The 27,528-nt window shown below is 33.7% G+C and overlaps 2 protein-coding genes across 6 annotated transcripts in view; one reads left to right on the forward strand and one right to left on the reverse strand.

Annotated features, from left to right (window-relative positions):
* Window positions 1-10,136, reverse strand: part of LOC127786907 (uncharacterized) — a 33,481-nt gene extending 23,345 nt beyond the window's left edge. For 2 of the 4 annotated variants that reach the window (XM_052314658.1, XM_052314657.1), the window contains exons 1-6: window positions 9,799-10,136; window positions 1,314-1,441; window positions 1,131-1,202; window positions 829-974; window positions 611-725; window positions 458-538 (exon numbers count right to left, since the gene is read on the reverse strand). In XM_052314658.1, the coding sequence (XP_052170618.1) occupies window positions 458-538; window positions 611-725; window positions 829-974; window positions 1,131-1,202; window positions 1,314-1,441; window positions 9,799-10,096 (840 nt within the window). In that variant the 5' untranslated portion in view covers window positions 10,097-10,136. Of the gene's footprint in view, window positions 1-457; window positions 539-610; window positions 726-828; window positions 986-1,130; window positions 1,203-1,313; window positions 1,442-9,798 lie in introns of all 4 variants that reach the window. The other 2 variants (XM_052314656.1, XM_052314659.1) reach the window with 2 other exon arrangements.
* Window positions 10,137-20,098: 9,962 nt separating this feature from the next.
* LOC127814025 (vacuolar protein sorting-associated protein 55 homolog) lies at window positions 20,099-27,483 on the forward strand. Of its 2 annotated transcripts, none has more exons than XM_052355244.1 (5): window positions 20,099-20,350; window positions 25,402-25,533; window positions 25,644-25,683; window positions 27,011-27,095; window positions 27,199-27,483. In XM_052355244.1, the coding sequence occupies exons 2-5, from the start codon at window positions 25,435-25,437 to the stop codon at window positions 27,398-27,400; spliced, it is 426 nt and encodes a 141-aa protein (XP_052211204.1). In that variant the 5' UTR covers window positions 20,099-20,350; window positions 25,402-25,434; the 3' UTR covers window positions 27,401-27,483. The 2 variants fall into 2 exon arrangements, with proteins under 2 accessions (XP_052211204.1, XP_052211205.1); XM_052355245.1 differs by having other exon boundaries at window positions 20,102-20,198.
* The last annotated feature ends 45 nt before the right edge of the window (window positions 27,484-27,528 follow it).

The raw sequence follows: 27,528 nt of genomic DNA on the forward strand, positions 1-27,528 counted from the left end.
TTACTACCACAATTTCATCAAATTATGTCCTTCCAATCCATGTGAATGTTTTATTTTTTAGTTTTGTCGCATTACAATCCAAGAGATTGCTTTTTTTCATGTCCTTGGGAAACAATTTTCATTCTTAACCATGTAAACCCAACACCATCCTATCCTAACTAACTTAAAAACCTCAGCACCCACCTACCTAAATGGTTGATCTTTTCAAGTAAACAGGAGATGTGACTCCATGGAACAAAGTTGGTGGGAGCCAAGGTGTCAACCATGAGACAATAAACTGACAAGGGATGCCTATACAAGGAACAAACTCTTGGTCATGTAATGATTATTGAAAAATACGTGCATAAATAAATTCTTAGCCATGTAAAGAATCAGGCATTGAAATTTCCAGTTTTTTGTTTTGTTTATGATAATCTTTCATTTCCAAAGAATGTGCAAGGAAAGATTGTCAATATACCTGGTTGTAAAGCTGTTCGGCTCTAGATGATAGATAATATCTCCTGCGAATGATCAACGATAACCTTGTGCCTGCAATTAGCTGAAAATCTCAATGTTGTTAAGCTTTGACAAATTCACAACATAAGCTTCAAAGAAAATTATGGTCTGATACCAATGCACAAAATGGCACCAAAACTAAGGCATGTTGGGCAACCCACTGCCGGATGTAACAGGTAAGTGGTTTATACTGTTCAACTAGCAAGTCTGGACACTTCAACTCTTTGATCCTACAAGAGAAAGGAAAGAAAATGTAAACAATACTGCTCCTAACTAAAAGGCCTAAAGAACTACATTTGTATTTTATATAATTAAAGATGAGAAAATGCTTACCCCAGAGTATTTGTCCTCATCTCCAATGATTTACCTACAGTCTCCATTGCCTTTTGCTTTGCATAATCATATACAGGGGTATCCAAGCCATGGTTCTCCATTTGCTTGAATCCGTCTAATTCATTCCATAATTTATCCCCTGGAATCTGAAAGAAGTCTATAACAGTATAACCATATAATACACGTTGACAAGATGAAAAATGCAAACAACATAATGTTTGGAAGCAATCAAAGCAATTATAGAAATAGAGAGAAACATTTATCTGTTACGTGGAGTTGAGAGGGGAAAAAATGTGACAGACCCAGACTATTCCAGTTCCTTCACACAAAAATTGGGCATATGCTTCGCAAGCACGAATTTCTACTAATTCAGACTGCAAACCAACACATCAAAAATCAGAAAACCACACAAAGTTAAAGGTAGAACTATTATCTCTACATCCTTGGCCATCAGAGTACTGGAAGAGAAATTCATAACCACGCACGAGTTTCTTAGCTGCTTTATTTATATCTCCATCTTCGATGCACAACTGCCCATGCTTTCTATAGCCATGGACACATTCAAACTTGCCATCATAACATTTTGCATTACTTGGACAGGGCTGGCAGGATTCTGAAATAATGCACTTTAATCAAAAGGTTAATATATGAGCATCAAATTATTATCCATTGGCACCAAATGTTGCAATGCTGCTAAACAATAAACATAAACAAGTAGTTTGTCGGTGCACTAGAGATCAAAATTTCACTAACTCCTTGGGTTAGAGCAAGATGATGAAGACAACAAAACAGATTTTGTAAGTGTTGGACGAGAATTCAGTAAAAGAAGAAAAAGAAGTCTATATTGAAAAGGAGTGGAGAAGCTTTACAAGACTCGGTAGTTATTAAAGATTATTCTAAGATGTTTTTGGTAGTAGATAATTAGTGTAAATAATCTGTAAATATTATATTTTGTATCTGTTTTTATCTCCTAATTTTTAGAAGATAGTGTTTCCTAGATTTTAGGAGTAGATGGCTCATATCCTTTCCTACTCTATAGGAAAAGGATTAGGCTAGAACTTGTATATATTCTCTAAACCTCTCGGAATTAATCAAGCAAGCATTCTTGAATTTTCCAAAGACTTGTTTCATGGTATCAGAGCTCTGTTCAATCAGAAACTGCAGTAACTCACTCCAGTTTTATCCATGGCCGAAACTAATCCAAACCCAACCCTTTCTTCTTTGAGTACTTCTATCCCACCTCCAGCGCCATCTAGTCTCACTCCAACATCTATTAATAACCATCCTCTACAAATTACTCGACATAAGCTAAATGGGAGTAATTTTAGGGAATGGTCTCAATCGATGATGTTAGTGATCAAAGGAAAAGGAAAATCTGGTTATCTAACTGGATCAATTCCTATCCCACCGTCTACTGCAGCCAACTATGGTCTTTGGAAGGCAGAAAATTCCACTATCATGGCATGGTTGATAAATTATATGGAGCCGAAAATAGGGAGAACATACCTATTCTACAAAATAGCCATGGAAGTTTGGGAATCAGTCAAAGAGATGTATTCTGATTTGGAGGATTTCTCTCAATGTTTTGAAATTCAATCGGCTATTAGAACAACCAAACAAGGTATGAATAGTGTGACTGAATACTTTAATACTTTGATGGAGTTATGGCATGAGATGGATATGTTTTATACACTTAGTTGGGAATCTTCGGCTGATAGTACTCAATACAATAAGATGATAGAGAAAGAATCTTTGACTTCCTACATGGTCTTAACTCTGATTTGGATGAAGTTCGGGGAAGGATATTAGGCACAAAGCCCCTACCATCTCTCAAGGAAGTTTTTTTTTGAAGTTAGAAGGGAAGAGAGAAGGCAAAAAGTGATGCTTCAACACCCATCAGACCCAGTTTTGCCCCACCAGAATTCAGCCCTTGCGTCTGTTAAACAAGGGGAATTTTTTACAAGGAATCAAGAAGGAAAAAGTATGGTGCAACCATTGCAAGAGACCCAACCATACTAAGGAAAATTGCTGGAAGATCCATCGCAAACTAGCAAATTGGAAGCCACGGCCAAAGAAAGATAATCCCAGATCAGCTTACAATGTTGAGGCTCTAACAGAAAATAAACCAAGTTTGAATCTATCCGAAGACCAAATTCAAGCCTTGTATAGGCTCCTAAATCAAGGTACAGCCCAACCAAGCACCAATAATTCTCAATCCACTGCCTCTCTAGCATTGCAAGGTAATCTCCAACACTATTCATTGGTTTCTAAGCATTGTTCTAAGAATATGTGGGTGATTGACATGGGTGTATCAGATCATATGACAAATTCAGCAAGGTCTATGACTAATTACACTCTATGTGACTCATCCATCAACATATCTATGGCCGATGGAACCACTGTTTTGGGTATGGGAATAGTATGTATGTCAAAACTAAAGATCAATTATGTGCTACATGTTCCTGGTTTGAAACATAATTTGCTATCAGTTAGTCGGATCACTAAGGATATGAATTGCTATGTAATTTTTTATCCTTCCTATTGTGTTTTTCAGAATCAAGCCTCGAGGAGGATGATTGACGATGCTAAAGTGATGGACGGTCTTTATTGTCTTGCAGTAGATCTTCCTAATTCCTCTTCAAATAACGTTGTCCTAAGTGTAAGCACCAATGCCAAAGTCTTGTTATGGCATAAACACTTAGGACACCCTAGCCTACCTTACCTTAAATTCTCGTATCCTGATTTTTTCAGCAATAAAGAACAAGTTCTTACATGTAAACAATGCACTCTTCCTAAACAACCTAGATCACATCATCCTATTCAATTGTACAAACCCTCTAAACCCTTACATTTAATTTATAGTGATATTTGGGGACCCTCTAAACATCCTAATATCACTGGTGCGAGATGGTTTATTACATTTATAGATGATCATTCTAGGGCTTGTTGGGTGTATTTAATGAAGGAAAAATCAAAAGCTTGTAACATATTCAAAAGATTTCATAAGCTAATTGAGAATATGTTTCAAACTTCTATAAAAATCCTTCGAACCGATAATGGCCGAGAATATTTTTCAAATGATTTCACAAACTACTTGGCCGAGCATGGTATCTTTCACCAAAGCTCTCGTCCATATACACCCCAGCAAAATGGTGTAGTTGAAAGGAAAAATCTTCATCTCCTAGAAGTGGCTAGAGCTATGATGTTTACCACAAATGTTCCTCATTCCTATTGGGGAGAAACTGTCCTCACTGCCGCCTACTTAATCAACCGTTTCCCTTCAAAAACCCTACAATTCCAAACACCCCTTAGCATCCTCAACACTATGTATCCTCACATTTCTACCTTTCTTTCTATTGCTCTGAAGGTCTTTGGATGCATTGTGTATGTTCACAACAATGCCCTATCCCGAACCAAATTGGACCCTAAGGTTCAAAAATGCATCTTTGTGGGGTATTCTCCCTCTCAAAAGGGATACAAGTGCTATTGTCCTTTTAGTCACAAATTATTTGTTTCCACTGATGTAACATTTTATGAGGATCATCCATTCTATTCCATTACCACACCTCAAACAGTCCCTAATGATCCTTCTCCACCCTTGTTTTCTATTGATCCTTTCCTACTAGTGTGTCCTCAATATCTCATGATCACACACTAGTAGAACCGGCTTCTAACCCTATTGAACCTAAAATTTCCCATACCTCAAATTCTGATCCAGCCTCACATCAGCCCCCATCTACAACAAACAATAACCCTGACCTTTTATTCTTCTACTCAAGAAGACCTAAAGGCCAACTGGAACCAAAGCAAGACCAACCATCATTTTCTGAGGCTGGTCCTACCATAGATGTTAAAGGCGCACCTAGGCGCAAACTGGCGCCTCAACTAGGCCAAGGCGACGCATTTTCCGGGAGGCGCGCCTCATGAAACCAACTGTCAAGCAGCCAGCTGCCATTCTCAGTTCCAGCCTGCTCTCGTGAGTTCTTTACTTGTTTTATTTGATTAGAATTAGAATTAAACAAACTCGATCGCAATCGAGTTCAACTTCGGCTTCGACTTCAAAGCAACGAGTAACTCAAGAGATTGAAGAGGAGGAGGAAAGTGAGACAGAGACCAAAAATGATGAAGACTTGGAAGAGGGAGAAGAATTGGGAGAGGAAGAAGAAGACCAAGGGGTGATTGAAGGGGATGATGAAGATATTGACCTTGATGTTGATGATCTTCTTGATGATGATTGATTAAAACTTCTTTATTGATTGTGGACTTGTAGTGTTTATTGATTGTGAACTTGTAGTTTTTATTTTTTTTGTTTAGAACTTTGCATGATGATTGGTACTCGTTTGAGTTTGAGACTTTGAGTTTGAACTTTGATGATGTTTCTAGTTTAGAATTTGTATGATGAATTAATCAACTTTGATGTTGTTAATTTAGAATTTGAAGATGATTAATCATGAATGATATGCACGTGTTATTATTGATAATTTGATAGTTGTTTATAATTTTACAAAATTTTGAGTTTTTTTTTCGCAAAGGCGCGCCTCGCCTCGTGCACCTCATGCTTCAAGCTCCAGGACCATTTGTGCCTCGATGCACCTATCGCCTTTTAGAACAATGGGTCCTACAGAGGAAAACACTGATAATGACAAAGGGGCAGCCACTCGATGCTGACAGCAATGCTAAAGAAGAAGATGGTTTGGATTGGGCTATTCCTATAGCATTGAGGAGAGGGGTAAGATCATGTGTAAAATACTCAATATCTAATCATCTTAACATATGCAAAATTGTCTCCACAATTCAGGAGTTTTGTGGCTAAGATTGACAGCACTAACATCCCCAAGAATATTCAAACTACTTGTTAGAATTTGCATTAATTAAGTTGTCAAGTCTCAGTAGAGGGCTTTGTATGTAGTGGGAATAATTTTGTATGTTTATATTTTATGTGTTTAGATATAACGGAAATAACTTGTTGTAAGTTATTCCGGTAGTCCTTTTATTCTTTCTAATTTGCATCTAAGTCCTTGTTTTGTAACCGCCTCTATCCCTTTATAAATAGAGGCGGATAGGTTCTCGGGAGGGATAACATTCAGCATTCATTCTTCTTGTTTCATCTTGCACGGTCTCTAGAGAGAATTAAGAGAGAGCATTGCTTGGTCCTTGTATTCTCGGGAGGGGAGGCTATTGTTCATAGCCAAGAGTGTATGAGAGGGAGTGTTGTATCCTATTGCTTTCTAGTGGATTCTATTTCAGTCACTGGCAGTCTGGATGTAGGGCATTTCATGCCTAAACTAGGATAAGTGCATGCCTCTTTTACTTTCTATTATTGCTCTTTGATTTACTCTATTAATCTGTTCGTCTATTTTGAGATTTGGCTGTGAGGGAGTGAGATTTTTTGTGTGATAATCAGTCCTAGACTCAACACTGTTATGAATGATCCTAAGTGGAGAATGGTCGTGATGGAAGAGATGGCTACTTTAGTGGGAAACAAGACTTGGGAGATGGTTATGCTGTCACCAAACAAGAAATTAATTGGCTGTAAGTGGGTATTTACAATTAAACACAAGGCTAATGGAAGTATTGAACAATACAAGGCTAGGTTGGTTGCACAAGGCTTTATTCAAACCTACGGCATCGACTATGAAGAGACATTTGCATCGGTTGCTAAGCTAAACTCCATTCGAGTATTATTATCTCTTGCTGTAAATTTTGATCGGCCCTTCTTCCAATTTGACATTAAGAATGCTTTCCTTAATGGCGATTTGGATGAGGAGATCTATATGAGGGTTCCCCCCGATTTTGAGCAAGAAGTTGATAGTGGAAGTGTGTGCAAGCTTAAGAAGTCCCTCTATGGACTCAAACAGTCACCGAGGGCTTGGTTCCATAAATTTAGCATGACACTTAACTGATTAGGATACAAACAAGGCTAATCCGATCATACCTTGTTCATTAAGCACAATGAAAATGGAAAAAGGGTTATATTGATTGTTTATGTTGATGATATTATTATGATAGGGGATGATTTGCAAGAAATTGATAATCTAAAGAAGCAATTGAATGCTGAGTTTGAAGTAAAAGACCTAGGAACCATGAGGTATTTCCTAGGCATGGAGGTAGCTCGAAGTAAAGAAGGCCTATTCATCTCACAACGGAATTATACCTTGGATTTGCTAAAGGATACAGGAATGACAGCCTACAAACCAGCTGGAACTCCCCTAGAGAAAGGCTGAAAATTTGAAGAGAATGGTGATGATGCTCTGGTGGACAAAGAGAGGTATCAAAGATTAGTTGGAAGATTAATTTATTTGTCCCTAACTAGGCCAGATATAGTCTATTCAGTGAATGTAATCAGCCAATATATGCATTAACCTACTGAAAAACACATGAATGATATTCAACATGCTCTAAGATATTTAAAGGGAACACCTGAGAAGGGATTGATATTCAATAAATCTGAAAACAAGGGAATTGAAGGCTATGTGGATATAGATTGGGCTGGATCTAGAGAAGACAGCCGATCCACTTCAGGGTATTGCACCAAGGTATTTGGAAATATGGTTACATGGAGAAGCAAGAAGCAATCAGTTGTGGCTCGCAACAATGCCGAAGTAAAGTTTAGGGCCATTGCGCATGGGATATGTGAGGTGATTTGGCTAGAAAGACTAATGGAGGACTTGGGGATAATTCTATCTCAACAAACAAAGGTATTTAGTGATAGCAAATCTGCTATCGGCATTGTTAAAAATCCAGTGCAACATGACCGAATGAAGCATGTAAGAATTGATAGAAGCTTTATAAAAAGGGAGATTGAAGAAGGAGGGATAAATCTATATTATATGCCTTCTAGTGATCAAGTGGTTGATGTCCTAACAAAAATGGTTGCAAAACCAGCCTTTGAGTTTCTAATTAGCAAGTTGGGAATGACTTCCACCTATTGTCCAGCTTGAGGGGGAGTGTTGGACGAGAATTCAGTAAAAGAAGAAGAAGAAGTCTACATTGAAAAGGAGTGGAGAAGCTTTACAAGACTTGGTAGTTATTAAAGATTATTCTAGGATGTTTTTAGTAGTAGATAATTAGTGTAAATAATCTGTAAATGTTATATTTTGTATCTGTTTTTATCTCCTAATTTTTAGGAGATAGTGTTTCTTAGATTTTAGGAGTAGATGGTTCATATCCTTTCCTACTTTATAGGAAAAGGATTAGGCTAGAACTTGTATATATTCTCTAAACCTCTCGGAATTAATCAAGCAAGCATTCTTGAATTTTCCAAAAACTTGTTTCAGTAAGAAAATTACCAGAACATCCACCACTTTTTCCTAATAAAAGAGGACAAAACTCAAAAAACCAAGACAGCCTACATTACAGGAATCTAGTCCAGAGGAATATGATAAGAGTGTGAGAAAAGAAGGAGAGCCACGTGCTAACAAATCGTTCGACAAATGACCACTCATCCATGTTGCCTCTTAGAAAAACAACTTTGTAACCAAGATTCACAATTACTAAGGAAAAATGTTATGTGAAATCAACAATATTGCATTTTATTATCATCCAACCATAAATAAACTCATGATCAGATGCCATTATTCAAAGAATACAATTGTATGCAAAAGAAGGTACAAAAATAGCAATCATATTACTCATTGTACAATGGTGGGAGAGGGACTAAGAAGATGGGTCACTTAGCTGACACCATGTGGAGACCATGAAGTTATATCTTCTTCATGCATAAAAAAATCAATTTCTGAGGAAGGCCACAATCCTAATTTTCTCAGATTGCTCCATTACTTCTAGGGAATTGAATGTTGCTACTAATAATTGCAATTATCACGTGGAAAACAGGACAAGAAAAGGATATTGTCACTGTCCCCAAGGGAACAAGACCAAAGGAATTTAGCATAGTGGAAAGGAAGGTTCCAGCCATGCTTTTTAAATTCTAAATCATAACTGTTTTCTTTATCACTTTGACATTATCTGCACCTAACTGTGGTTAAACTTTCTAGACATGGAAGAATAGGACTGCCAAAAGATAAGATAATTGGCTCTCAACTACTTAAAATTTATCAATATCAATTGGCATTAGATAATTGGCAAAACTTGGTAGAATGCGTAAAGAGGTCAAGAGTTCCCGCATGGAACCTCATGAATTTGTGATGCCATTTTCTATAAAGCTTGCATGTTTCATGGGTATCCATACTATATCTATATATAAACTCCTATGCTTTATTAATAAATTTCAAGGAACTTGTAGGCTTAAGATCCATAACGTACTCTAATCCACTTACCACACAATGTCTGCTCCATCAATTTTGATCACGCATTGGATCATTTCCCTCATTTATCAAAACACATGTAAACTGGTCCATATAACCAGTCTCTTTATCTTATACACATCTGAGTGGAACTGGCTTAAATCCATTGTTTTTCCTCTTCTCAACACCATGGATAACGTTCATTCAATATATCAATCAGAAAACACCTATACAAGATCAATCCTGGATGATGAAATATTAGCTGTTCTTCCCACATTGGAACCAAAGGTTCTCACAGTCTCAGGCTTACTTCCAGTTAAATTACTCTCATCAAATTCCAATCATGCAGGCAAAAGAACCAGTCAATCATGTCCAGTGGACTAATGGTGTTCACTTTAGCTGCTATCATTGTTTACCATCAAACCCTGAGCTATCGTTTCTAGTACAGCATCGCGGACTCCATACAGTTAATCACCTACAAACGTCTTGTATTTGATAAGTTCTATCTGCTAAGATCATAGGTCACCATACGGGTTCATTCACACTGCTTCTTCATCTGCAATAAGTCACACACTTCGCAATTGACCATTCCCATTCTTACACTTCTCGGTAGATGCAAAGAGTATCTAACACTTCACATTTTCCAAACACTTGCTCATTCAAAATCGAGTGGAATTCGAATCGAGGTAGTGGACAAACGAAGCAATTCAGGGGATGGCACGCTTACCGGAGATAGCGAAATCCAAATCCGCGTTGCTGTCACAAAATGGTTTTGGCTGGCGACTGAGAAAGGTAGCCATGTAATTGCAAGCCACGGCGACCGAAGCGGCAATGGCGACGACGGCGATGAGCCGGAATAACTCGGACTTCGACGGTAAGAAGCCGGGCGGTGGTTCCATTAGGAACGAGTGGTGTGATGAAGAAGAAGAAGAAGAGGGGGTGTGGTTGTTGTTGGTGAGCTTAGTTTTTCGATTAGGGTTTGTGAGGCCTGGTTTTGATCGCTTTGTTGTGGGAGTGGAAGCCATTGATGATTCACGCACTTCTCTGGTTTCACCCAAGTTCAATCTAATATTTGGGGAAATGCTTTAACAATTAACAATTGGAAAATTCTATTTACAGTGTGAGTTTTACTCTTCGCAGTCTTTCTCTGTCAAAAATTTTTATTATTTTTTAAAAAATTTATTTTATCTTTTTATCATCCCATCATATCATTTTTATTTTCTTTCTACTCTGCTCGATTACTACATCTCTCTTTCTCTCTCATTATACCTATTTCTTTCTCTCTCATACCCATCTCTTAATCTTTTTCCCAATAAACACACACAAATATATATATATATACAAATACACACAGAGATAATTTATTATAATAAAATAAAATTAAAAAAATATAAATTAATTATTTTTAAATATCTGTATTTTAAATAATTATAAATTAATTAATTATAAATTTTTTAACTAATTTTAAATTTTAAATCATCGCGAGTTAAATTTTTGATACTCAAAAAAATTTAAAATTAATTAATTTATCTTATTAAATTACTTAAAAATACATATACTTAAAATTAGTTATTCAATCAACTAATTTAACAAGATATATATATTTAAAAATTAGTTGAATTTATTTAAAGATATATGTATATTTTTAAAAATAATTTATTAAATAAATTCAAGTAATTTATTTTTAAAAAGAATTAACTAATTTAATTTATTTAAAGATAGATGTATCTTTTTAAAAAAATTAACTAATTTATTTATTAAATAAATTCAACTAAGATATATGTATCTTTTTAAAAAGATTTTTTTTATTTTAATTTATTATAATAAAAAAATTAACTAAAATAAAAAAAAAAAAACTTCTCAAAAACCAACTTTCGGAAACAGTGGGTTCCCGAAAGCTGGCTTTCGGGGAACATTTTGAATATCAAAAATAATTTAAAATTAGTTATTTTATTTTATTAAATTACTTAAAAATACATATACTTAAAATTAGTTATTCAATCACTAATTTAATAAGATATATATATTTAAAAATTAATTGAATTTATTTAAAGATATATGTATCTTTTTAAAAATAATTTATTAAATAAATTCAACTAATTTATTTTTAAAAAAAATTAACTAATTTAATTTATTTAAAGATGAATGTATCTTTTTAAAAGAATTAACTAATTTATTTATTAAATAAATTCAACTAATAAGATATATGTATCTTTTTAAAAAGAATTTATTTATTTATATTTTTTTATTTTATTTTATTATAATAAAAAAATAATTAAAAAAAAAAAAAACTTCCCCTAAAAGCTGGGGATCGGGGAACCTAGTGTGCCCCGACCTCCAGCTTTTGGGGAACCCAGCGTTCCCCGAAAACTGGGGGTCGGGGAACGCTAGGTTCCCCGATCCCCAACTTTCGGGTAAGTTTTTTTTTTATTTTAATTATTTTTTTATTATAATAAAAAAATATAAGTAAATAAATTATTTTTAAAAAGATACATATATCTTTAAATAAATTTAATTAATTTTTAAATATATATATCTTATTAAATTAATTGATTAAATAACTAATTTTAAGTATATGTATTTTTAAGTAATTTAATAAAATAAAATAACTAATTTTAAATTATTTTTGACAATCAAAGTGTTCCTCGAAAGCCAGCTTTCGAGGAACCCACTGTTTCTCGAAAGTTGGCTTTCGGAAAGATTTTTTTTATTTTAATTAATTTTTTTATTATAATAAAATAAAATAAAAAATATAAATAAATAAATTCTTTTTAAAAATATACATATATCTTATTAGTTGAATTTATTTAATAAATAAATTAGTTAATTCTTTTTAAAAATAAATTAGTTGAATTTATTTAATAAATTATTTTTAAAGATATATATCTTATTAAATTAGTTGATTGAATAACTAATTTTAAGTATATGTATCTTTAAGTAATTTAATAAGATAAATTAACTAATTTTAAATTTTTTTGAGTATCAAAAATTTAACTCACGATAATTTAAAATTTAAAATTAGTTAAAAAATTTATAATTAGTTAATTTATAATTATTTAAAATACAAATATTTAAAAATTATTTATTTATTTATATTTTTTAAATTTTATTTTATTATAATAAATTATCTCTGTGTCTGTGTTTGTATATATATATATATATACGTATTTGTGTATGTGCTCATTGTGAGAGAGAGATGGAGAGATGGGTGTGGGAGAGAAAGAAATAGGTATAATGAGAGAGAAAGAGAAATAGAGTGACTGTGCAAAGTAAAAAGGAAGGAAGATGATATGGTGAGGGTGACAGAAGGGTAAAATATGATTTTTAAAAAATGATAAAAAAATTTGGCAAGAAAGGCTGCGAAGAGTAAAAACCTTCACTGTGAATAGAATTTCCCTTAACAATTTTATCTAAAATTAAATTTATTCAATATTTGTCCTACATAAATTTATAATAATTTCATCAAAAATTAATAATACTTATTATTATTCATTTCTTATAAACTATTGTAAATTGTATGTCTATTAGTTGATTTATGTTACTTTTAATCTCTCGGATAATCATTATATTTTTGTTTCGATGTTAAATTAATTATTATATTGTATAAAGTATAAAATGAATCGCCCCCGCAGACATGGTACAGTGGTAAAGCACTTAAAATTTTACATAGACTATCAGAATTTAAATGAGTGTGGCGCTTTACTAAAATGTTTAAGTCTTGTATAAACTAAACTGAATGTCCAATTTTGAGTATGTATAAATTATGTCCATATTTGAATTTATCAAGAATGTGCATTAAGGGGAAATATCACATTTCCTGAAGTTTAGTCTAGCAAAACACACACACCTTAGGTGAATTTAAAAAAACAAAAAGTATAAAATGAATCACCATATTTTAACAGTAAAACAAAATTAATTATTGTACTTTAAAAGTATGTAAATTGCAAGTGACGACATATGTATAATTATATAAAAATATTTTAATTAAAAATAAAATTAATATTATTAATAAAATTAAATATTATTAGACAACATTAAAAAATACTTACCATAATCACTACCTTAAATATTTTCTTGTAAATATTCAAAAATTTTATATATATCCTTGACTTATAAATTATGTGCTTAAAAAGATATTTATTAAGCATTAATAATTTAAAATATTATATTTAAATAAATATGTAACAAAGCAATATAATAACAAAAATTCAAGTTAACTTAATTATCTATATTTATTTTTCAATAATACTAAAAATTTAAACCAATTTTATATTTTTGTCTATGTATTTTTGAATTTTTTTCATATAAACACTTAAATTTTTTATTATTTCAATTACACTTGTATAACTATATTTTCAAGTCAATTTAACTTATATATTTTAATATTTTTTCGTGTGACAATTTAAACTTTTCATTATTTCGATTACACTTGTATATATATATATTTTAAAATTAATTTAACTCGTGTATTAACTTATCTTACTTTTTTTTTTTTACACATCAAAATAAATTAGTTAAATTGACTTAAAAATACAAATATAGGAATGTAATCAAAATAATGAAAAGTTTAACTTACTATATAAAAAAAAAAAGGTTAAAGTACATTTGGTTATATTAACTTGAGATGTAAATATAAGGGTATAATTAAAATAACGAAAATATTAAAAAGCCATTAAAACCAAAAAAGACGGAAGTACATTAATATATATATATATATGGGTTTGGCCTACAAATGTATATACATATATGCACAGATCATCTATATAACAAGACATAAAAGTTTTTGAAAATATGTAACATGTATGAGAAAGACATTTCAATGGATGAGATGAATTTTGAATGTATATCTATGGTTGAGATTGACTGGGATGAATGATATTCCCTCCCATTCACTTCCTCACTCATTGCCTCTATTTTTCTCTCTCTCACAAACCCACCCACCAACACCATCGACGGATGTGACAGCAGTAAGGGGGTCGGCGGGTGCTACGGCAATGAGAGTGGGTGGAAAGGACAATGGCGGTGGGGGTGGGGACGATGCACTATGAGCGACTGGCAATAAGGTGATGACAGTCCGAGATGTGGTGTGAAAGGGGGTGACGGTCGTTTGTAGGCAATGGAGAGGTGACTAGGCGAGACAGTGCGAGCGACATAATGAGAGGCACGACGAATGGTGCTCGCAACAGGGGGCGACAGACAATAAAAGGCAGTGCAAGCGGCAGAAGGAGGGACACGACAGACGATGCTCGCAATAGAGGCAACAAATGGCAAATGCTGCTGGTGGCACTTGAGAAGGTTTAGTATTTGAATTTTAAAATAATAATAATAATACCCAATAATTGATTATTTCCTTGTTTCCTTAATTCCTTATGAATGGATTGGAGTTTTCATGGGCATTGTATAATCTCTATTTTTTTTTTTAGTTTTGGTTTTTATATGTGATGTGCCTTATGCTAATCAGATGAGATTATGTTGTTGATGATGCATAAGAAGATGTGCATTTGGGGGTTGCACATCAGCTGTACAAGCTCTGGAGCACTGTAATGTTGTTTATAAGAGCAATCTACTACGAATTGATAGTCTTATTTTTTTGGGTGCAATATATTATCAGGTCTCTTAATCTTTTACATTTTTAATTAGTTTCAAAAACTCAATTTCCTATTTTCAGGTGTTGTAGTTTTAGAAAGTGATCAGCTATTTTCTTCAATTTATTTTCTATTTTTTTATGCAAGGCTCTTTCTTAATATTCCATTTAATTTGCTCGAACAATAGTTTTTAATGTGATTTATTGTTCATTCAATAATGAAGAAGGATAAATGAAAACTTTATATATGCAAGCCACTATGTGGACAGATGTCTATGCATAGAGAGATGGAGATGAAGGGTTCAATAAAGAACTAACTAGCAAAAGTAGTAGGCCATTAAGTACCAATTAGCCTCAATTAAGATAACTATAACTAATGTTGTTGTCAATCTTCAATTTTAACACAACTACTTCTTATATATTCATTATTTGAGAGTATAATATTTTATTCCTTCCTATCTTGAGATTAAATTGACAATCTTTTTGTAACGGCATTCTCTCGGATCATCCCGCTAGCATAGAAAATCCGAAAGGAGATCGTCACAAAATGGATACAAGAACAATAAACTCAAAATAAACACCATATATATATATATTTTCTTTTACTTGCTTACTAATCATCAAGAGCCAAAATAAAATATCTTCATATTTGCTCACTATCAATAGGAGCTCAAAATAAATATTACACACCATTTACATTATCATATTGGGCTTACCGCCCATACATTTTTCAAATAAAGGGGCACTAGGGTTCTAACAACAAATCGAACCCTCTATTTTCTGCCCTCAACATTACACCCATAGATCTTGAGGCTGGGACATCTCTGTACACAACTAAACCCGGGCTCTAACCTCATTAGACTCGTTCTCAGCAATAGCTTATCTCTTATCTGGAATGACAGGAATAAGCAAGGTGAGCCACGAGGCTCAGCAAGTATATATTATAACAAATCAAGACAATAGAGTCAAGGCATGGATAAACCAAAATGGAATAAATCCGACTTCCCTAGTACGAGTAGCATTTCCCATTAGATCCCATCATTATCATCATTCCCATGCCATTATCATTATGTATTTTGTGCATCATTTTATTTCTCAATCATTATGATCATTTCCATGCCATTCTTATTATGCATTTCTTGCATCATTTTATTTCTCAATCATTATGATCATTTCCATGCCATTCTTATTATGCATTTCTTGCATCATTTTATTTCTCAACCATTATGATCATTTCCATACCATGATCATTATGCATTTCATGCATCATTTAATTTCTCATGAATATATAATTTTCCATGCAGCATATCGGCCCTCAAGGCCTTTCATTCACATGCATGCATACATATACATAGAAAAATCATTTAGCCATTCGCTTGGCTTGAGCATCGCCTACCGGGTTTATGGCCACCTTACCCACGTCAGGCGCTCTTTAGGATATCATTTTCTCACCTCATGGTACATAGTCGCCGTGCAAAATAATAAGTGCGCAAATAATAATATCACGTAATGCTCATGTAAGCTTCAAGTAAACATATCGAACATGCTTCATTATTAGCAATGTTCTCCTCATAATCATCATGTGCACTTAGCCATTTCAATATTATATCCACACATGAGCCAATGATATTTTCATCATATGATTTGGCATCATTCATTGAGATTAATTTCCATACCATGAATAGTAATACCATGCAATGCTCATGAAGGTTTTCAAGTAAACATATCGACTTGCTTCATTATTATAAATGTTCTCGTCATGATCATCGTGCGTCCTTAGGCATTTCAAGATTATATCATCACATGAGCTAATGGTATTTTTACCACGTGATTTAGCATTATTCATTGGGATTCATTTTCATACTATTTCTCAAGGTCAAACAAGTTGATTACATGAATTCACCATTTAAAAAACTCATGATTTTCATCTTTAATTCCCACTATTAATTAACTTCCCCATTTTGGGGACACTTACATATCCACGAGATGATTTCGAAGCCAACTAAAATATCACAAGAGCTTTGGGGAAGAATTTCAAGCATTAGAAAAGAATCAGACCAAAAAAAAAGAACAATGCATTATGTTGGTTGACCAAATGGAAGAGTTAGTCAACCGACTGATGACTTAGTCAACCGATGAAGAAGAGTTAGTCAACTAAATAGGGACTTGGTCGACCAAGTAAAAACACTTGGTCGACTAACAGAAGCTTAAATTATCACTTGGTCGACCTACCGAAACACTTAGTCGACCGATTGAAATATTTAGTCAACTAACAGAAAGCAAAACATGAACTTGGTCGACCGATAAAAATACTTGGTCGACCAATCAGAGAACAAAACACTTACTTGGTCGACCGATAGAAATACTTGGTTGACCAACTGAAGAACAAAACACAAACTTGGTCGACCGATAGAAATGCTTGGTCGACTAACTGAGAACAAAACACTTACTTGGTCGACCGATAGAAATAGTTGGTCGACCAACAGAGGCCTGAAACTTAAAAATAACAACGACAACCCACAAAACTCAACAGCCCAAGCAAGATACACCAAATCTTGCTTCTCTAACATTCCTAATCAATCAAGTGTCATTCATTTGAGAATTTAGGGTGAACTAGACCCTAATGAAAACTCTCAAAAAGACCCACCAATGATAAAACACAAAGTTAAGAAAATGAGAAAATAATCCACTAATCAATATAAGCTCATGATTAGATCTTCTAATAAAATAAAAGATTCGAAGACAAATGAACCAAGAAGGAAACCAACTTGACCCAAGAGAAAAAAAACCAAAGTTTGCATTATCAAAGAGAATCAACGTGAACTTGTAATGTAAAATGAATAGAGTAGAAACTTGCATAACAAAAAGAAATGCAAGAAGAACTTGCCTTAATGATGAAGAAAAATCCAAGGAGAAGAATGCATCCAACTGCAACTTCACTTCAAGCTTCCATGGATATCAAAATGGAGAAGAAGAATAAGAAGAAGTTCTGCTGAAGGGAATAAGAAAAAGGAAGAAAGAATGGAGAAAAAGCAAAAGAAAAGAAAGCATGGGGAAGGGAATGTCGCCCATCAACTCTCTAACCACTCCCTTGGCCAATTTTACCTTTTTGCCCCCTTGCACACTTACACAATTCAAAATATCAAATGCTTATTTTTGGAATTTCTCATTTTTCTTATTTCTCTCTCCTTTTCTTTATTCAATCTCGTTATGAAATTCCCTGATTGCCCTTACATTTTTCAATAAAGCAAGGACCATTTGGTCACTTTGCATTTTACAATTCTTTTCTTTTAATCCACAAAATACAAATATATATATATAATTTTATTTATTAAATTCCATCTCTTATATTTTACACATGGGCCTAAGCCCAAATTCAAAAATCCAATCATACACTTACATGGGCTCAAGCCCAACTTATTGGCTTAATGAATTATAATGGCCCATTTCCATTAGCCCACCAAAAGGGCCTCAACATAACATTAAGCCCAATAGGCTTCACAACCATACAACACTTGCAATATACAAAATCTCCTATTGGGCTCAACCCAAGTTTCCAAAGACCAACCCATTAATTTAATACATAATTTATTTATATAAATTTTGCCATATCAAGATATGCACACATATATATATATATAAAAATATATATAATGCCCATGCCCACTTTGTTATTTGCACAATTCATTTTAGGCCCATGGGATTTCTCTAAACCCATCACATTCATGAACCTTAAACACTTGGCCCAAATGGGTAACCCAATTCATGAATTTAAATACATAAATTTTGACACATAAGAATATTTCTCAACATTCAATTTAATAGAGCAAATCTCCAAATTTTTTATAATTAAAATAGTAATAAATTTCTAGACCCACTAACGGGTCGTTACACTTTTGATATCTGAATTTGTTGTTTTTCTTATCTTTCAGCTACGTGATTTCTAAATGTGCATTGCTAAAAATGAATAAGCACTTAGAATTTAGCCATACTTTGCAGAGTGTTATGGAAACATGGCAAATGCTTGGAAGGTAGTGTTATACCTGATATAAGTGCTATTATGTCATGTACAAATAGGCCGAGTTATTTTTATTACAAAATGTTAACAAGTATATAATAACTTTAATTTATATTTTTTGTTCAATGTTTACAAATATTTTTTTTTTACTTGCTCTTATATTTAGATTTGCAATATTTGTGAATATTATAAATCTTATATGTTTGTTTCTTATTTTAGTTTTATAGAGCGTTTAATATAAGCAAAATTGTTACAAGTTCTTCACAAATTTTCAACATAATATGTATAAGTTATAACTGTATTTTAATTTTAATATTATTTACATTGTGTCTTTAGGTGCGGACATACGCTAGTTATTTATAAAAAAGGACACAAACATACAAAATATTTGTTTCATATATATATATATATTGCAAAATTGATTAGAGATTGGATAAACAAATTGAGTAGAGAATAGAAAGTGGATTGAGATAAAATAAAATTTTTATTTTTTGGTGTTAATGTTTTGTATTGTTGGTTAAGGATAAATTTATTTACAAATAAATATAATATATTAGCATAAAATTCGACGATGAAAATGTAATTTTCATAAAATATGATAATATATTTTTTATAGAAAGCTACGTTTTCACAAATCTAATATACTAAACTTCAAATCACATTAACTTAATAAAATTCCCATCAATATGAGTCACATTTCACATACTAAATGCAGCTTAAATCCTCAAAATAATATTTAAATCATGTGTTCAATTTGGGTTTAATGGTATTATAGTTATGTTAAATTTCAAACTATCTTTAGTATTGAGTCTTTAAATACAATGATTATTTTTTTTTTTTCAAAGCATGGGGGCTATTTTGGCTGAAATATAAAATTATAATAACTTATTTTTTTTAAAATAAGAGTATGTCCTAAATAAAAGTACAGGACTAAATTGACAATTCGCACTAAATAAAATATTGTCTTTCAATAATTCGGCATTTAGTAGATGAAAAATATTTTTATTTGATTAAGAATTAATATATCATTTATCTTGTATTTTAAATATATATTTTATTTAACTATAATAAATTAAATATTTGTTGTCACTAATTCTATATTTAGTAGAAACAAGAATAGAAATTTAAAACATATTATATATTGAAATATTTTATTAATTAATAAAATATTAAAATAAAAATATATTAAAAAATATTTTCAACAAAACCCATAAAAATAATTTTTTTAGAGCCTTTCCACTGTCATGAAAGTAAGTTAGTGTTAAAAGTGGAAATTGAGGGGTTCATTTGATATAGTCCAACAGAGAGGGTAAGTTAATGTTAAAAGTGGAACTTTTGAGGGGTTCATTTGATATAGTCCAAACAACAAGGGCGAAGTGTAGTTAAACCGATTTCTTTTTCTAAACTTAAATTTTGCATATTTTCTGGACTTTACACCGGCGTGCATCCAATTTTGTAGCTGTCCTGAAATAGGCGGGGACGGTCTGGTGGAAGCACCAGTAGATTCTCATTCTTCCACTCTAAGGTTAGAAAAGCTTGCCACTGCTCGAAACCCTAAAGATTTTTCTCTGTTTTCGGCAACCAAATTTTAACCAAAACAAGAAGAAAAAACCCAAGATTCAAACCCGTTGCTTCGATCGAACCCTCGGTGTCTCCCCACATTAACCTTTTTTTCTGGTAAGCAATTCGTCGATGTCATCATTCGATTGCCCGCCGATTCTTGAACAATTACATGTTTATGTATATACCTTTATAAATATAATTATATGGATGGATTGGTTGTAGCAATGTCTGATTGGATGAACATGCTTCGAGGGATGTTATATATATATATATATATGTTATCTGCAGTGCTGAGTTTTCGTTCCTTTTTAGCGGGTTGAAGAACTTTTGTGTTACTTGATCGCATTCAATGTCGTACTTGAAATTTTTGTTTATTCAAATTTGAGATTTTAATGATTTTGTTTTGGAAGCAAGAAAATTATTGAATCTATCACGAACAATCTAAAATATTATCTCATTCCTCCACGAATCTCGGAATAGATGCAATTACTTCATCGGGCCCTAATTTTGCCTGAAAAGTTCCTGAAAATCCTGTTAATAACCGGGATTTTTTTTGTGTTGTATTTGGGAAAGACCGTAAAATTAGGTTCAGCTCTAACTGAACAAACTTTAATTTCATTTTGTAAATTATGTGCTGATCAACTCTGAATTGGGAAGTCTAGATGAATTTGCAACCCTGCATTGTGTATACTATGTGATAGATTTGGTAAAGACAAGCTTTTAGATGGGGAGGATTGGTTTGGGAAAGCCAGTTTTGCTGTTTGAGAGTGGATGTTAAGTACAAGTTACTATAACTAAGTACAGTAGTATCTTTTGGCCATATACAGACATCCACAGAATTCATATAGTTGAGGTTTGTGATTATTATTGTTGTAGATTTGCAGGAAACAACAACAACATATCAAGCCTGAATACCTCTAGGTGGGGTTGGCTAATGAATTCTAGTTCACAATCATCTTTATTTATGTCCATATCTGCTGAAAGATCCTTATTAACTCATATTATATGCAAGAAATTTTCACCAAGTTTTCGTGGCATTTCTCCGCACCTTTTGTTTAAGCATTTATTCCACTCCATTCCCTCTCGTCACAAGAGCTTATATTAGTTTTCTTTCACATGATTGAACCATCTTAATCTTGTTTCTTGCATCTTATCTTCCATAGGAGCCTCTCCGATCTTTTTTGGTATGGTCATATATCCATAGCAACATTCTGTCAGATCCTAGATCTGGCAGGGGAATTCTCAGCTATTTGAGAAGGAATTAGGCGGGGAAAATGAGAGGGAGTGGGGAAAGAATTAGAGAATTGAGAGGGGAAAGTTTGATAGAGAGAGAGAAAGGGAGAAATGGGGAGGGAATTTGAATTACTTCTATTGATTTTTCATAGTTTGAAATGGCTGGTTCAGTTCTTTTTATACTGATCCTCAGGTGCAGATTGGCGCCAAAATGGTTACCAATATCTAATACAACTTGTACAACTTGCACTATTGGAACACTCCTCCAGCTATGCTAATTCCCTTTTATTTTGTAAAGGCCTAATAGCTTAAGTACATGACACAGTCTTTATCTGTTATGCTCATATTTCCTTGTTGGTGGTGCTTTACTGTCCAATATTTTGTGCTATACAACAAAGCCATTCTATAAAGCAAATTTTAGTCTTTATGGAATTTAATATCATATAAAACGCTGGACGCACTTTTCCATTCCAACCTCATCCCTTAATTCTATAGGTTTCAGGGGAGTCAAAGGCAAAAGATGCTCTTAAGGCACTATGACAGATTATATTGGCTGAGGCAGTAAGCGCCCAAAAAAGCACTCACTTGACTGAAGGAAGGCGCCAAATTGACAAAAAATTAATAAGCATATCTAACATTAAAAAAGATCACTAGATAATGCATATAAGACTTTGAAAATACTCCTAGTAGAAATTATTTTAATAACATTCAAACAAAGAACTTTATGATCTTGCAAAAATTGCATAATGTCCAAATAAACATCTTTGGGATTTTGCAAAAAATTATATAGGCTTGATCTTTTTTTTTTTATTTTTTTCCCACTTCCACTTAATGAAACAAATTTATTACTAGTAAATAGAATGAACAAAAAACTAAACTAATTGCATAATGAAGTAATCATCAATAGCCCAATTATAAAGAAAGCAACAAACTAGAATTCCAAAGAGAAGAAACATAGAGATTGGGCGTCAATTGCATCACTAGGCTAGAGAGAGAATCAAAGAGAGGGAAGGCCATCGGAGGTGTTGCCTATCACCCTTTTGTGTGCTGATTAAGAGCAGCAACTTGGAAAGTTAACCATGTGTTGCCACGCACTATGGGTTGATCAGCAAGTGACTTCACTCATCAGAACTCCTTGGCCCTTGAAGCTTTAGCCGACCCCAAATGGCTCTTCTCCAACTCACTTTCTTGTGCTCCATGTCATGGTGACCTTTTTACTACAAAAGATGAAAGAAAAGGGAATAAATTAGGAAGGCATCTTACTCTGATTGCGTGAACAATAACATGACTCAAACAATTATCTTCCTTCTTTCCCATTTTGCTTCTATTTTCCTCTTTGTTTTTGATTTGTAAGTGTTTATTTGTATGCCTATAGTTTTGAAAGGCGATAGGTACATCGAGGCGCAAAGGGTCCTGGAGCTTGAGGCGCGAGGCGCACCTTTTAGAAAAAAAACTTAAAATCTTGTAAAATCATAAACAATTATCAAATTATCAATAATAATACATGTATATCATTCATTTATTCATCATCTTCAAATTCTAAACTAACAACATCAAAGTTGATTCATTCATCATACAAATTCTAAACTAAAAACATTATCAAAGTTCAAACTCAAACTCTCAAATATTGTAAAAATACTATTATATAATATACAAACATAAATATATTATGTCTATATAAATTTTTTTAAAAATAAAGCTTCAGTGATGGCTTCGAAGACCGGGTGTGCTGGGGATGATTCAACACTCCACCAATTTGCTGGGGTGTTGAATCACCTGTGTGATGAACCCAGCAGATCATTGGGTTCATCTCATCCCAGTGATCTAGTGGGTCCGTCTAATTTCATTGTCACTAGAAAAATTAGAAGCAGAAGATAAAATTCAGATTTGATTTCATTGCCAAAAGCCAGATCTTCTGGGTTCAAATAAGAAGAAGAAGTGGTGGTGGTGGTGGCAGCAAGTCACAATGAAGGTGAATGACAACAGTGGCAGTAGACGTCGTAGTGTTGGAATAAAGAAAAGAAAGGGGAAGAAATCAGATCTTGGAAGAAGAAGAAGAAGAAGAAGAAGAAGAAGAAAATAGACAAGATGGTGGTGGACAGTGGCGTGGGGGCAGTGGACAGTAGCTAGTTTGCAGAGATAGAAGAGAGAGGATTAAAAAGAGAGTTGGTGGCTTTTTAAAGGAAAAAAATTAACATCTATGCAATAGATGTTAAAGGTGCGCCTAGGCGCACCTCACACCCTGGCGCCTCGCTGTGCAAGGCACACGCCTCCCGGAAAACGCCTCACCTGGGCCCAGTTGAGGTGTCGAACTGGCACCTTGTGCCTAGGCACGCCTTTAACATCTATGTGTATGCTTTTTTTTTATTTTTAGGGATGATTCCTACCTTCGTTTCATGCCTAGGCGATCGCTTTCAACACCTTTAGCCTCATATGAGGCGCTTGCCTAGGTGTCACTTGATTGAAGGCATAGGTGTCACTTGATTGAAGCTGCCTTGCCTAGAGGTAGACAAGACACTTCCATGGAGCCTTGAGAAGCCCGAACGCCTAGGAAAGCAAGGCGATTGCCTTTGACTACACTGATGGGTATATTTTCATTAATCTTTCCATATTTTTGTATGATTGAATATTTGAACTTATCTTTTTCATGGGATAGCTTGATTTTTAAGTCTCACCATAACATCATCCACTTATGTATTTTTACTAAGGGTATTGCTAACCATCCCTTAGGGCAATGGTTAAGGTGCAATAAATGTATATTGTTTTCAGACAAGGTGTATCTTTGCACTTTGTTTTCAGTTCCAAAACAATTTTATTAGTTGATAAAATGTTATAAAACACGATGCATTTTATCATCAACCAATAGAAGTGTTTTTGGGCTGAAAACAAGGTGCAATAAATGCACCTTGTTTGAAAACAAGGTGTATTTACTTCATCTTAGGGCAATGGTTAGCATTATCCTTTTTTACTAAATCTACTTTTTATGTATTTGGTTTCAATCAGTTTAACTGAAACCTTTTCATTCTAAAATCCTCCATATCTTGGGTTTAATATTCACGCTTTTTTTTGGTTTTATCTACCAAGATAATATCATTTGCAAATAGCATGCACCGAGGTTTTGACACCTTTCCTAGATGTCTTTAGTATGTTCATCCATTGCTAAGGCTAAGATTATTTTTAGTTTGGATAGATATTTGTCAAAAAGGCCATTTCTAGGTTGAATCATTTGGATTCTCTAGTAATATTTTCTCTATACTGGTAGTGACTATGATAACCTAATTTTGAAACTCTATAGCGCATTTATTGATTTTTTGTCTCTAGCAAGAGAATTTGGTGTTGTGTTATACCATTTTGAAGTTTGATCATGACCATATTTATATTTATTTTTTTATGCTAAAAGAATCTATATTAGTAGTGAATGATTTTTTATTGTGCTTACAACATAGTGAACCTGGGTACGTCAATCCACCTGCACCTTATATAAAGGCAGGACAGAGTGCAACACCCAGAATAGTCCATCAAAGGACCTCCGACTTTACAGCTTGTCTAGGGCTTGCCTTGACAATGGAGTAACCAAGTGGATTAATGAACTTTACCTTCATCTAATTCACTAGATATTGTGGTATGTCTTTTTTTGATGTGTGATCTATATTGCCTGAGAGGGTGAGCCTTGGTAGCAATAATAGAGTCACTCCTTTTTGACTGAAAAGTCACAAGTTCAAGTTATGAAAATAGCCTTTTTACAAAGTAAGGGTAAGGTTGCTTACAGAAATAACAATCTTCCATCCCTTGCAAAGTGGGAAGCCTCTTGCATTGAGAATGTCCTTTTGTATTCTTTCGCCTGAGTTATCTATTTTGGGATATTTCTTTTTTCATACTCATCACCTCTTTGTCCTTGTTCTATATGTAACAATTATAAATGTTTATTTCAGCCATTCCCTTTATGAGGTGACGCAAGTTAAAGTATGGCAGACATACCAGGTTATGTGAGAGCCTGCTTGCACACTGGGAAACTTGCTTTCTTGGCAATTTTGGTTTCTGGAGGGATTGTGTTACAAGTTCTGGTTAGTTGTATTATTTCCTGTTAACTGTCCCCAGATTAGTCACTTGTAGTTGCAGCTTATTGTAACAAAATTAATATTTGTCTGTTATATTTATTTTGATGATGGTGCAGGCATGTGCATTGTACAATAATTGGTGGCCAATGCTAACAGGTAGGTGGTGAAAAGGCTTTTGGTCTAAAACTTTTATTTTTAGTTACTTTTTTTAGCGCATTTTTACAATTTGTGTTTTCTCATCCTTAAACTGTATGCTTGAAACAATCAGTTAGATGTAACAATTTCATTAGTTGATATTTCAAACCACAAGATATGAAAGCATAGGACCACACACCATTTTTGCATATACATAGCCGGGTTTAATTTCAAATGATATGAAATCTTCCGGTCCTTGTCTTCAAGCAATTCAGATGGTTTAGGTGCCCCCATCTTTTATTTGGATTGGTTAGCTAATTCTTGTTAGATTAAGGATAAAATTTCTACTCTTAAAATTATCAGGAAACATAGATGTCCCTGGAATAACTAAACTGAATGGACTATGGTCTATTTATCACCTTGGTCATAGAGCTCTTTTAATCAAAACACATCAATATCCATGTCCACCTGTTGGTGGTATGGAAATATGCCATCAGTTAGTTTGTGGCCTTCAGAGAAGTTTCTAGTTTTATTGCTCCAGATTTATCAATTATATGTGCAACTTCGGTTCTTTTCATCGAATTTGTATATTTGCCTATTCAATCATAAGTTCAGATGCCATATTTTGACTGGCTGCGACATGTGGGTTTTACATAGAATCCTTCAAGGAGACCTGCTTCCAAGAAACTTGATCCTAGAAACAGCTTTTGAATGACAAATTCCGGTGGCATGATGCATTCATTCATTCGTTTGTTCATTCATCATGCTTGCAGTTGATTTCTTCTTCATAAGCGGACTTTCATTCTGATTTGTTGCTCTCTCTCTCTCTCTCTCTCTCTCTCTCTCTCTCTCTCTCTTTCTCACGCACGCACGTGCATCTGTGCACACATTTTTTTCCTTTTCTGCCTTTGGAAATGAATATATGCTTCTAGAAATGATAGATTGTTCAAGTCTTTATACAAGTGTCCAGGCACTATCTTCATTTACTAAAGATAGCACCTAACACCTAACCTTTGCCCAAGTAGAAGGAATAGATTAATGCGTATCCTATCTGTCTTTTTCCATTTAACAGTTTGACTCATAGACAACCAGGCTATTGTTTATGTGATCTGGCTTAGACTTTTCTTGAGGACTAGTATACAGCCTTCACTTAAAAATTAGCTTTAATGTCTTAACATGTAACCGCAATTGGGGGGGGGGGGGGGGGGGGGGGAAGGGAGGTAGATTGCTGATTGGTCTCTTTTCTTTTTAGTAACCAATTTTCCGTAATAAGAATTCAGAATTTTGAGGTATATTGTTGAATGATATAATATTTGAGATTGATGTTGCAAATATTACAATCTTGCAGCAATTATGTATGTGTTTCTTCCCATGCCGCTGCTGTTTTTTGCGGGTTCTGATACCTCGGTTCTGTTTTCTGAATCTTCAAATAGGTTCGTCTTTTCCCTTAACTGACAATAAACCTTCCTCCTAAGTTTGTTTTGGCCATGGAAATACTGTTTGAACTTGCTTGTCTCTAACCAATTGTTGAAACAGCTGGGTGGATGCGACTAAGTTCTTGACAGGGGCTTCAGCAATTGGCAGCATCGCCATACCCGTTATCTTGAAGCATGCCGGTGTGATTGGGTGGGGAGCCCTGGGATTGCAGCTTTCATCCTACGTCATATTTATTGTAGCCATAATGTTTTATATTCAAATGAACAATGAGGATGATCATTATGGATACACCATGTTCTGAGACATGGTCCGAGGGAGGGCCCAGCCATGGATGTGTAAACGATGTATTGATGTCAATTCAAGCAGATCAATCTTCTTATTGCTTGCTCGTGTTGTTGATTGTATTCTTACATGCAGAAATATTGTTAC

The sequence above is a fragment of the Diospyros lotus genome, chromosome 12 (genome assembly GCF_014633365.1).
Source record: "Diospyros lotus cultivar Yz01 chromosome 12, ASM1463336v1, whole genome shotgun sequence".
Lineage (NCBI taxonomy): Eukaryota > Viridiplantae > Streptophyta > Magnoliopsida > Ericales > Ebenaceae > Diospyros > Diospyros lotus.

Coding starts and splice junctions, on each gene's coding strand:
- LOC127814025 (XM_052355244.1), top strand. CDS start 25,435: ATGGCAGACATACCAGGTTATGTGAGAGCCTGCTTGCACACTGGGAAA. Junction 25,534..25,643: donor GGATTGTGTTACAAGTTCTG/GTTAGTTGTATT, acceptor ATGATGGTGCAG/GCATGTGCATTGTACAATAA. Junction 25,684..27,010: donor TTGGTGGCCAATGCTAACAG/GTAGGTGGTGAA, acceptor ACAATCTTGCAG/CAATTATGTATGTGTTTCTT.